Source organism: Miscanthus floridulus, chromosome 17 (assembly GCF_019320115.1).
Source record: "Miscanthus floridulus cultivar M001 chromosome 17, ASM1932011v1, whole genome shotgun sequence".
Classification (NCBI taxonomy): domain Eukaryota; kingdom Viridiplantae; phylum Streptophyta; class Magnoliopsida; order Poales; family Poaceae; genus Miscanthus; species Miscanthus floridulus.
The window spans coordinates 5978136-5990679 of record NC_089596.1 but is presented as its reverse complement, the minus strand read 5'-3'; the positions used below and the strand labels follow the sequence as shown (position 1 = coordinate 5990679).

The following is a 12544-nucleotide window of genomic DNA, read 5'->3' as shown; positions in this document are numbered from 1 at the left end:
TGAAGAGAGGGGACACGTGGCACGCATCGCGTGACTAGACGCTGAGATCCAGCGTCCGATCAATATGACCGGAGCGTCCGGTCACCCCGCGTTGTGCCCAGTGAAGGGGTACAATGGCTCTATTTCGTGAGGGCTTCTATTTAAGCCCTATGGCCGGTTCAAGCTCACTCTCTTGGCCATTTGCATTGACATAGCAACCTTGTGAGCTTAGCCAAAGCCCTCCCACTCATCTCCATCATAGATTCAACATCTTTGTGAGATTGGGAGAGAATCCAAGCGCATTGCTTGAGTGTTTGCATCTAGAGGCACTTGGTATTCGTGTTTCGCTGCGGGATTCGCTTGTTACTCTTGGTGGTTGTCGCCACCTAGATGGCTTGGAGCAGCGAGGATCGTTGAGCGGAGGTTGGTGATTGTCTCCGGCTCCGATCGTGGTGATTGTAAGAGGTTCTTGACCTTTCCTTAGCGGAGAGCCAAAAGATACTCTAGTGGATTACTCGTGGCTTATGTGATCCTCATCTTGTATTGGTTGTGTGGCACCCTATCGAGGGTTTAGCGTGTGATGCCAATTAGCGCGTGAACCTCCAAGTGAGTGAATCACCACAACGAGGAGTACCTTGCCGGCAAGCAAGTGAACCTCGGTAAAAAAATCATTGTGTTCATCATTTGATTCCGAGGTGATTGGTCTTCATTGGTATTCATTCTTGTGATTGATTGGCTCCTTCCTCGACACGGCGGTATAAACAAATTGCTCACTCTCTTTATATTACCGCAAACTAGTTGTCAAGCTCTTTAGTGTAGCTAGTTGTGAGAGCTTGTTAGTTTGGTTAGTATGGCTCTTTAGTTAGCTTTTGAGAGCACACTAACTTAGTGTAGTGACATAGCTATTGTGTGGATAGAAACTATATAAACTAGAATTGTGGTAGGTGGCTTGCATTTTTAGTAGGCTAGCGCAACACTTGCTTCACCTCATAATTGTCTAACCGGTTTGTTAAGTGTTGTTGTAGAAATTTTTAATAGGCTATTCATCCCCCCTCTAGCCATTAGGACCTTTCACCCGGCAGCGGGGAAGTGGCCAAATTGAGGCTTGGACGGGCTCAACTCAAGGCGGGATGGGGTCGGGCGGCTAGGTGGCTTAATGGCGAGGCCACGGACGAGTTGAATCGAGTTGAGGTGATCTCCCTCTGGTGGATTTAGTGGGCGCGGCTCAGATGGCAGAGACGGCAGGGAGGAGGGTAGGTCTGAGCTCTGGCCGTCCTCGCCTTGGCGGCAAGCGACAGGCCGAACCTGAGACAACACCTGCGCGCTCGCTACGAGACAACGTAGCCAGAAAATGTACGCGCGCGTAGGCAGTTGGGGAGCGCAGCATGTGCGGCCACCGCGCCATTAAGGCGAGGCGACGTCGCAAGGCAGCAGGGAGCCAGCCCACGTGCGCGCGGCGACGAGGCGAGCAACAACAACACAGCACGGTTCCACAGCGGCGGCAGCAGCAGCAGCACTGTGCGGCAGCGGCCAGAGGCGACTAATGGCCCACCGCCGGCCAGGCAGGTGGCCAGCAACGCGGTAGCGAGGTGGGGCAGCAGCACGGCGGCTAGCAGTGGCCAAGCCGCGGTCAGGCTGCGGCCAAGCCGAGGGCGGCCTCGGTCGGCCAACACGTGGCAGCGCGCGTGCGAACGGGCGGCCAAACATGGCGACGTCGTGCTCCCGAGCGTGGTGACCGCGCCCATCTGGCCAACCAACCCAAGATGATGTTCGTGCACAGATTTTAAAGCGTTTGCCAAAACTAAATCGATTTGATTGAGGCTCGACCACCTAAACCATACTAAAGAGGGTACATCAAACTACCATACGGAACAAAAACATAGCACTGACCTTTAGCTAAATTTTTCAAAATTAATTCACCAACATAGCCTTGTCACACTGTTTTCAAACTTAAAGTTTTTTTTTAAGTCTTGAGCTGGATTTGATTTCAAGTTCCATTTCTAAGCTATTAGAAATACTAGCTAGCAATATTATTTTTCTAAGACAAAAGTTGCATTGTCATCTACAAAGTTTGTACTTCAAACTTTATTTAATTGTCACATACATGCTTTATAACATTTTTGCTTAATAAAAATTGTTTTATAAGCCTACTCGATAACACACAAGTACTATAACTAAATCTTCGTTGGGCATTTTTAGTACAACCAAAATTCTATTTTCACTTTCCCACATGTTCTAACACATAAACATGATGCTCATGAGATGGTTTAGTAGTTGATTTAGAGTGTAATACCAAGGGTGTTACACGGGCCCCACATGGGCACGCGAAATGGCGCGGGAAGCGGACTGCAGGCGCGAACGGACAAACGCCCCGTCTGACCGGACGCTAGTAGTTCCATTATTTCAAAGCAAAGTTAATTCGTATCATGGTGTTCCTAATTCTACGATGAGCCCACATGAGGGATATCCATGGTCAAGTTTGATGCTTCAGGTTGAGGTGAAATTTCGTTCTTTGGGGACTCAGTATGTCCACCTCACTGTAAGACCTTTCTATCAGCGTGTACAAGATGTCCGAAACAGCTGTAATCGTTGGAAAACTAGATAAAAAGGTTTTCCCAAATGGTGCTTCAAGAACTACTCCTAGTAGTCAATAAATAAGAATATACAGGGTAAACTGTCTTGTACAAACATAATGGACGACTACAGGACAGGTTGTGACTTGTGAACAACGTATATCTCATCTTCTGAACACATGCCACAGTTGTTAGAAACAACCTCACACAAATTCGCAAAACTTGTGACATGCATCCAAACCGACTATGCACACACTTAGTTTCTATAGCAAAACAGCCACCTGAACGATCAGCACACAAATTCCCTGGGGCTGAAACGGGTGTTCTCGTCGATAAAAATATTGACAATTGTCTGTAAACCTATTTCTCCACCAAAACAAAAGGCAAAGATTGGTAAACCATCCAGGGTAAGATTGAATCATTGTGCACCCTGGTTTTTCACCGCCAAAACAAGGGCGCCTGCAGTAACGGGTTAACTGGCACGATGCTACATTCATTGTGCGTTCTCGGTTTTCTCATCACTGTAACCAGCTGCCCTGCCGGTTCTGCCTACCAAGATTGAATTAGTCACTGGACCTTCATATTCTCCAGTTAGACCACGGTATGAACGTGCCTTGAGGTAGTCGATTGAGGACATTGCTCTTCCTTGGTAAAGGACAGCGTCATTGTGCTGGTTTTGGATGCTTAGTGCCTTTTCTGTTACCTCAGCCAGTGCGAGCGACATTTCTGATTGCTCCTCATTTTCTGTGGGGGCAAACGATTAGAAAACATGTGTGATAATTAGTAAAAAAAAAAGATGAAACAAAATAAAAGCAAATGAGTGAGCCAACCACAGCACTATTAAAGGACAGAACTTGTTCAAACAGTGACAGATGGATAGACCCATCTGCATATGATGTACCTTGGGGGCAATTATCTTCCACATAGACACCTTTGATAAAAGAAAAACGTGCTTCTTCTGTTGTGCTCGCAACTTCTTGTTTCTCTAAAGTGATCAAATCCTTGAAATCCAAAAGATATTCTCCAGTCCACTCTCTTCCCCTGAAAACATGTTGCTTCTGGCATCAGAACCATAGCAAAATTATGTAAATTGATGCCACCCTTCATATAGATTTGTAATCAGGCACAAACAATACAAGTATCTTGGGTTCTATTAGAGGACAATAATGTAGCATACCTGCCAAAAGCTAGTACAGCTTCAAAAGGTGTAATAACTGGAGCTAAAAAATCCTTGCTATCCAGCAGAGCGGTTTGGGCACAAGAAACATAAATAAAAACTTCGCACTGCTCCAAGGAAAAACAATGTCAGATGGTATAGATAGGTGAACAGAGAAAAACAGTTCAGAGTTAAATTAAAGTAGCACACCTCTGGAAAATTTGCAAGTTTTGCAGAATTAGGCCTGCCCATGACCAATGTATAAGATTTCTTTCCAGCGGCCTTGATCAGTTCTTTCATTTGTTCGATTATATGAAGATAACCAGCTGCATCATCAAGGAGTGCAATGCACCACATCACAAAATTTAAGTGTTTCTAGCAAAATTCCAGGCCAGATAACATGAGAACTAAAATAATAATATTCAAGTAAAGTGGTCGTATTTGGGATTATGGGAATGCACAAAATCAATAGACCAGTAAAGAAACTAGGAATGTCTGGTCTAGGCAAACCATGAAACTAGTTAGGGAGTTCATCTCCCGCTTGATCTGCTTATAGCCAAACTAAACCAGACTTGTGATGAACCGATCAGGCATGGATCAGATCTTGCATGGTATAGTGCCTTTCTAAGAGGCATGCATGGCTGAAATATAAAGGTAAACCTCATAGCTGAGGTCACAATCTAACAGTGCCTCAACATTGGCATAACTACTTTTTATGTTCAAGTTAACAATGTGCATACCAACACCCAGAGTTCCCACCAAAATGCCAATAATGTTTGCATCCTTTGCCTTCTCCACAAGGTAATACCTACAATTAAAAATTATATTTTGTAAGCAGTACCAAATAATGTAAGAAAAAAGTACATGAATGCTGCAAAAACAAAGTACCTTCGCCTAAGAATTTTCATCAGATGAGAGATGTCAGCTGTGAGTTGATTTTCTATTGCGTCATATCTAACTACAAAAGAAACATTAACATTCAAATGCATCACATTCAGAAGATCCCTGCATTAGAGCAATTACCTTAACCAAATGGAAGATTATTTAAACTTACTGAGATGATCAATTACAGAATGGAAAATGTAAGCATGTGCAGTTGCAAATAATGTAAAGAAGAGGACTATAAGATCTGCATCATGCATCGCTAAGCAGAAGTTACAAGATCACTGCCGATCAAGAATCAAATTTTAGATTTCAAACAAGCTGTACTCCAAGTACATCACATTGGTTGCCATATGCAGTATTGAATATCACACTGCTGATTATTCAAGAGAAAAGCAACTACAAGCTTAGGAAAACAAGACTTGCACAAATTAAAACAATCCTCCTGCCATACACAAAATGAGGATGAAGAAAACACACCTATTTCACATTTATTGAAGGTAAGGACTATGTTGGCAAATGCTGAGTTATCTTGTCCAATCCAAAATATCAAATAGTCCTCCATTTTCTCATCAACTGAAATATTCCATGTAATGCCACCAAGGCTGTACTTTTGTGTGGAACTGGAACATTTCATGCCATAATGATTGTCCAGGAATGTTGCTACATCGCTGTTTCTTGTGATATCTCCATTACAAGAGGTGCCATTCAACTGAGGAATTGTGTTTTCTTCTGTAGTACTTGATGGACTCATAACTGAACACAGAACTTCTGCATACTGGACTTCAGGATTGCCAGAATTTGATTTACATGACTCCATGAAAGCTCGTCTAAGATCATCCAATGCATATTCGTACTCTAGTCCATACAAAACCTGTTTGGTAAGCCATAATAGCCAAGATTAGTAAAAATAGAATACGTAGAATGTAAACTATCGTTGATAGCATAACATAGTTAATATTTGTTTATCGGTAAAACATGCCAATTGTACTAGTGAATGCAAGGCAACAGAAACCTGAAGTAAGCAGATCAATGAAAATCCTAGACATGATATAGAATTGCTGTTTGAACCAGCATTCTACTCCTATTGTAGCGTTACTTGTACCATAACAGGAAGAGTGGAAGACCACAGGAAATACAAAAAGATTTTTCCGCTGACCTATTTTTGTGCCTGCACTGGCTATTACTAGATGCGGGCAGGATGCATCTATTTCTGTTCTGGTGGATTCAATTTATGCTTCACAGACCGCAGGAGATGGTTACTGTGGCAATTTGTCTGACTATGAGGTTCGTCTTAGGTGAACTGTCCATATAAGTCTGCAATAAGATTTAGTTCTAATTGAATGATATGATAATGGAACTGTGTTTGCAATACTCGAGGATAATTCCTATGGAGGGAGAAACAAAGGAAGGTTATGGATGGAAACAGAGGGAGGGAGGGAGGGACGGAGGGAGGGAGGGAGAAGCACAGGGAAGTAGAGGCCCATTAGATGGTAGCTGTGATGAACCCATGCCTCTCCCACATCCAATGGTTGGATTTAACTTGCCAAACCAGTGGTCAAGACCAGCTGCACAAGCTATTGATCCACCATACTTCTACTATGAGAATGTTGTTCTTGCTCCAAAAGGTGTCTGGACTACCATATCGAGATTCTTGTATGATATTCAGCCAGAGTTTGTGGACTCGAAGTACTTCTGTGCTGCTGCCAGGAAAAGGGGTTACATACTTAATCTGTCACTTGAGAACAGGTCACCTCTCCCCTCCATACCTCCAAAGACAATATCCGAAGCATTACCTCGTACCAAGAGGTGGCGGCCGTCATGGGACCCAAGATGACAGTTCAATTGCCTCCATACTTGTGTCTAGTGCAAAATTGTTAGAGAGGATTCGTGTAGCCCTTACAAACAGTTCAGATTCACCTCCTCCAAGAGTTCAGAAGTTTGCCTAGGAGGAGTCTAGGAAATGGAATCTCGCTTGGGTTGGCTTAAACAAGGTTGCTCCTCTAGAGCCTAATGAGATGGAATTTCTACTCGGCTTTCCGAAGGATAACACCAGAGGTATCAGGAGGACAGAGAGGTATCGATCGCTAGGAAATTCGTTTCAAGTTGATATTGTTGCTTACCATCTCTCAGTCCTCAAGGATATGTTCCCACAAGGCATGAATGTCCTGTCTTTATTCTCTGGTATTGGAGGAGCAGAGGTGGCTCTACACAGACTTGGTATATGCATGAACACAGCTCTAGAGCCTGATGAGATGGAGTTTCTACTCGGCTTTCCGAAGGATCACACCAGAGGTATCAACACGACAGAGAGGTATCGATCTCTAGGAAATTCATTTCAAGTTGATACTGTTGCTTACCATCTCTCATTCCTCAAGGATATGTTCCCACAAGGCATAAATGTACTGTCTTCATTCTCTGGTATTGGAGTTATTCCAGTAGAGAAATCTGAGGTCAATAGGACGATTCTGAGGAGTTGGTGGGGTCAGACACAGATAGCCACTTTGATTGAGATTACTGATGTGCAGGCATATTAGAAGGATCGGTGGCTTTGATCTTGTGATTGGTGGAAGTTCATGTAACAATCTTGATGGGAGCAACCGTCACCACAGAGGTGGTTTGGAGGGCGAACATTCTGCATTATTCTACAATTATTTTAGGATCTTAGACTCCGTCAAGTCCATCATGGAGTGTTTGTAGTTTTTAGAATCTTTATTGTATTGGTTCTAGAATTGTAGCATCTTTCTTTGTGACGAAACTTGTGATTGATTTGAAGGTTGACTACTGTAATTCTCATGTCACTCTAATTTAGGCTACTTTTAATTTAATCTCCTTTGGGATTAAAAAAAACTATAAGAATGATGACCTAAATAAAAACACGGCTTCTGCCCAAAGAAACTTTCTCACTATTAATCTAGCCAAGAAAATTACTTACTTGGGTAGAAAACGCAATCATTTATCAGCATGTTGATCTTATAGTGTGGTTTAGCAAAGTTGTCAAGAATTCATATATGGTGCTATAGGTCGTACAAAGATTGAAGCTCATCACATGGACTAAACATAAAACTTTTAAGCGGAGGAAATAGTTTGGGGCATACCAGAATGCGCTTATTGCTTTTTCTTGAGCACTCAAGCAATGTGCTGGCACATGCGGGGATATCCAACTGTGCCTTCCCAAATACAAAGAAAGCTGGCAAATTTGATGTTCTGCATTTCAAGTTGCCAGTGCAAAGGTAGTGTTAGCATAGCACAAACTAATGACAACACGGAATGCATTGTTCCCAACAAGTCGAAAAAATGGTATCAAACTGCATCTAATCTAACCATTTAAAAGTTTGTCCTAATCTTTGTTTAGGAAAAAAATCAAACTTTTGAGAGGAACAGGGTGGGTTTGCTCACGGGCTCATGCAGGCGTGGCCGTAGTGGACAACGCACTGCGCATCGATGTGGGACGCGCCCACCTCGTCGACGCAGCAGGAGTTGTACGCCGTATCGGCCAACACGAACACCCTGACCCCACCACCGGAGGCAAGCTCCCGCCGCAGCGCCCTCGCCACCGCCGCGGCGTCCTTCAGCATCTCGTCGGGGAACTACAGCGCCATGAGAACGATCCGAAGAATCAGAGGAGCGCCAACAAACCATCCACGAATCCAGAGAGAGACCAATAGAGTAGGAATGGTTTGTGCAGGATTACCTGGAGGGCGATCCTGGTGTAGACGCCGTCGCGGAGGAACTGAGCGGTCCGGGGGACCTCGTACCTGGAAGCGATGTCGGCTTCCATGGCCGTGGTTTTGGGAGGTTGCCCGCCGCGGCGCCGCCGGGAGAGAAGTGGGGCAGCCGGGAAGGAACGAGACGGTTGGCTGCCGAGGGTTTTGGGAGGGGGCGCCGCCGCAGCTGCTGTCGTCGTCAGCTATTGAGCAGCGTTCTGTTTATGCGCCGTTGGATGTGAAAGTGCGGCCCAGATCGACAGGAGTTTGAGTCAAACAACCTTCGTCATTCACTCGTCCTTTGAGTCAACTACATCACCGGAATGGCGACCTCCGACCCTGCCGCCACCTCGGCGCCGCAGTCTCCGGGCGTCGGCGGCGTGCCCCTCTCGTCCTGCATCGGCGACCTCCTCCGCTTCGTCCTCTCCTCCCACGCCACCGCCCACCCCGGTGACGACACGGCCGCGTTCCCCCTCTCGCCCTCTTACTGCGCCCGCCTCCTCAACGACGGCGAGCTGTTCCTGTTCGGGAAGCTAGAGGCCTGTATTCAGCAGTGCCTCGAGGAGGGACGGCTCCCGGGACCGCACGCGGTGGTCGGGATTACGGCTGCGGAGGAGGGGCCGGAGGAGAGAGGGTGGGAGCTGCTGCTGCTGGAGAAAGGCGCCGAGTTGAAGCGGGTAACTCATATTTTCGTTGCTTCAGTTCCAGCTGTGTTACGTCGCTATGAACCATGAATCAGAGGGACCATTGTTGGCTATCCAGTAGTATGCCAAGAATCAGAGGCACCATTGTTGGCTGCTTCGATTCTCGCTGTGGAAGCCTTGCATTTGCTGCAACTTTTCGGTGCACTAGCATCAGTTGCTTCTGAGTTCTGAGTTTTGACCAAACAGGATGAGCAGGGTAATTGTTTCCACAAATTCCACTGCACATGGCTTCTGTATAGGCACCAAATCACGTAAATTGCATATCATGTCTGGTGTTTGCTTGGGGGCTTGGGGGCAGTGTAATTTTTAGCTGACCAGTATGAAAGCATTGCACCATCTTCTTAATATTATGATGCGCAGCGTTTTCGAGAAAAGCATAGTACCAAATTTTGAAAAGTATAGTAATGTTCCTGTTTTTTTAAAAGAACAGGCAATATGGATTCCTGGCTGGGATGCAGCCTCCTTTTGTTGGGTTTGTAACTTACTATTTGCCATTTTTAAGCATTATAGATGTACGATGCTGTTGACTTTGAGCTGCATGTTCAGGAACCCTACTTCACTCAACTCAGAGGTAACTCTGAATCTTTATCTTCTGGGTAAATGGCCTTTTTTTAAACTTCGTTTCACTTCCAAACATCAAACTGATATTCACATTTCTCTTTCCTTGTATGTATCATGTGTATGTATGTACTAATGGTGCTTCGTTCTTTAATCTTAAAAAAAATAAGCTTGACCTTTTCTTTTCCTTCTGTGCACTTTACACAACCAATGGTCTGAGTTGATAAATATCATTTGAATGATTCCCTAATTCCTTTTCCATTCTTATGATTTGGAACATGATAGAAATTATGGTCAATAGTTTAAACAGCTATTGTAAGGCACACCTTCTGTATGTTAAGATGGACCAACATACATTGAAATTAAACCCAGTTAGTTTATACTCCTATATAGATGTACTTCTGATACAGGCGCATTACAAGGTATTGAGGTGTGGTACTACATTTAATATATTGTATTTTCTGCTTATTTATCGAACTTGTCGATGACAGCTATAAAATGGTTCTGGGAAAAGCTGTAAGAAGCTAATTTATGTATTTGGACAAAGTTTGTATGTTAATAATACTTTCCTTTGACCTCCTTGAGGACCACCTTTTTTACTTGATGCATGTATACCTGTAGCCGGAGCCAAGAAGGTTGAAGGGAGATTAGCAACTGGTAACTACAACCGGTAAGCACATTTTGATTTTAAAAGTCGGTTAGGGAATTCAAGGTGGATAAACAACTTTGCACTGTGGAACCACAATGGTTGTTATCATCAAAATCTTAGTCCCGTTGATGAACCAGAAGTATATCAACATATATTAAAACTGAAACAAATCTACTCTAGTTTTCTAGTCCTTGACTCCTTATATTGTTATTGTTTTGTGGTAGTGTAGATCCAGGTTGCTCCGGTCCTGGGGAATCTCATATTCTGCACAGACAAAACTTTGCAGACAAATGCGTCTTGCAATAGCGTGTGGTTTTTTTAAGGAAAAAACTGTCATAGACCCTGTCCCATTTTCATTAGAAAAAACAAGATGTAGCAGGATTTTAGCTTCTTCATTTTAGATAAATGTTTACAAAGTTTCTAGAGTCCTAACAAATGTTTAGCAAAACGTACTGCTTTTAGGAAACTTGTTGGTTCTTAATTTTGATTCCATCCACTTTTTCATGGTTAGGAATTTCGTGTTACTCTAATGTGCACAGCTATCAATTTAACATGCTTTGTTACCTCTCTTTCCCAGGATTACACAAGGTTCTTTGCTGCTATTCAATAAAAGCCTCTTGCTTAACGTTGAGGTAATATTAGTTTCTAAATAACTAACTCTTCTCACTATACTTTATTAGTTTTTTTACATAATTTTCTTGTGTTACTGTTTGCGTGTAACACTAATATTTAGAAATCTTCTTTAAAAATACATTATATTTGTTTCAGGAATACTCTAAAAAGGGCGTACCCAGTGCAGAGAGCTCCCACGTTGTACGGGGTCTCTTAACCAAAGCAGACATTCACTCCATTTTTTTCTGTCCTTTGCTTATGCTTTTTTCAGGCAGTTAGGACGTACAGTTTATTCTCTGAGATGCTGCAAGCAGAGATAATCTCAAATGTCCTTCCTGGTATTTCATCAATTGTAGAAGGTAATTAGATAGTGTTCTTGCATTGTCTTAGGAAACTTGTTCAACCCTCATGTCGACTGCATCTTTGGTCTTTTATAGACTAGGCTTTTAGGAAAATGGCACCCTTGCTTCTTATGGTGAATAGTTTGCACTTCACATTCCTTGTTTCGACTCTGTAAAGTGAGTTTGTTCCTCAGTAATTTGAAACCAACTACATTGTGTAGTCATTCAGTCATCTGTTTTACATGTCAAGTATAGCGTATGATAGCTTGGGATTAAAGAATGATTGGCTATGATAGGAGTATCCACTTCTTTTAATAAAATTATACCCAAAGATCTAAACACTTCTTAAACAGTATTTTGACTCTCTCTGCAGGTGTGAAAGTATATAGGAAATTCTATACAGAGGAAAAGGAGAAATCTTATGGAGTTTTAGCAATATCAGTTTCAAAGCCAACATCTCAACCTTACATAATCATGACTAATATCCTTGCTGTGAGTGCCAGTCTTCAGAATTTTATCCAAAATTTCTTCCATATATCATATCTGTGACAGAACTGTCCAATTTATAAGAGCACAAGTACAATGGCAGCCTACGAAGCAGTCGCACTATCATACTTGAGCCCATATAAACCCGGTCCGTCGAGTACCATGAAGGGTCTCGATTAATCGCCAACATACAACCAAGATCGTACATGATTCAACATACATGTCACATGTTACATAGAGTTCACAAATACATTGACATACATCAGAGTACGATTAAAGTTATTACAACTCAAGTTCTAAATAAGGTAGTAGCGCAACATCTCACACCATTGTTTAATACAAGTCAGATTGTGATCACCACCCACAAAAGCATTACAGATAAGATATATAAGTAGAAGTGTCTTGCCCTGGCTTACTCCTCTTCCACTGCGAGCGAGAAGCAGTTCTTACAATACTCATGATACACTGTGTTATCTGCAACAAGTGGGAAATAAACCCTGAGTACAAGAAGGTACTCAGCTAGACTTACCCGTCATAAACCAAAAATAAAGTGACTCCAAGGATTATGCAAGGCTTTATAAGTGGAGCTAGCTTGACAACATTTTGCATAAAAGCCACTAGTTGAGCTATACATTTTATAATTCGGTAACCAAGTTGATTATAGCTGTTCATCTCTAGATTAGCAATTAACATGTGCCAAACATGTAGAATATCAATAGTAACATACAATAGTAACCATAGCCGGTGTAATATTTTTCATGTTCATCATAACCATCACATTCCATAGTTCAATTATTACGATGAAGGGGCTCCGTCAAGTTTCTCACTATCCGAGAGAGGCGGCGATTCGAATTCATTGCAGCCAGCTGGGCAGTTATTTCTAACATAAACCCAGAC

The 12544-nt window shown here is 43.0% G+C and overlaps 2 protein-coding genes and 1 pseudogene across 4 annotated transcripts; 2 read left to right on the top strand and 1 right to left on the bottom strand.

The window, feature by feature from the left end:
• Positions 1 to 2591: 2591 nt before the first annotated feature.
• Positions 2592 to 8494, bottom strand: LOC136517805 (uncharacterized). Its single transcript, XM_066511451.1, has 10 exons — positions 8285 to 8494; positions 7990 to 8180; positions 7689 to 7797; positions 5071 to 5464; positions 4597 to 4666; positions 4449 to 4516; positions 3919 to 4034; positions 3730 to 3836; positions 3454 to 3593; positions 2592 to 3296 (listed from the first exon to the last, which is right to left on the bottom strand). The coding sequence occupies exons 1-10, from the start codon at positions 8369 to 8371 to the stop codon at positions 3046 to 3048; spliced, it is 1533 nt and encodes a 510-aa protein (XP_066367548.1). The 5' UTR covers positions 8372 to 8494; the 3' UTR covers positions 2592 to 3045.
• On the top strand, positions 5755 to 7290 carry LOC136518192 (DNA (cytosine-5)-methyltransferase DRM2-like; annotated as a pseudogene).
• A 125-nt stretch (positions 8495 to 8619) lies between the features above and the next one.
• LOC136517806 (uncharacterized) lies at positions 8620 to 11743 on the top strand. 3 transcript variants are annotated; one of them, XR_010774343.1, is made up of 6 exons: positions 8620 to 8974; positions 9512 to 9572; positions 10181 to 10229; positions 10786 to 10840; positions 10977 to 11179; positions 11535 to 11592. XR_010774343.1 is itself a non-coding variant. In XM_066511452.1 (6 exons), the coding sequence occupies exons 1-6, from the start codon at positions 8621 to 8623 to the stop codon at positions 11708 to 11710; spliced, it is 783 nt and encodes a 260-aa protein (XP_066367549.1). In that variant the 5' UTR covers position 8620; the 3' UTR covers positions 11711 to 11743. The 3 variants fall into 3 exon arrangements, 2 of the variants coding, with proteins under 2 accessions (XP_066367549.1, XP_066367550.1); XM_066511452.1 differs by having other exon boundaries at positions 11092 to 11179; positions 11535 to 11743; XM_066511453.1 differs by lacking the exon at positions 11535 to 11592 and having other exon boundaries at positions 10977 to 11343.
• Positions 11744 to 12544: the final 801 nt, after the last annotated feature.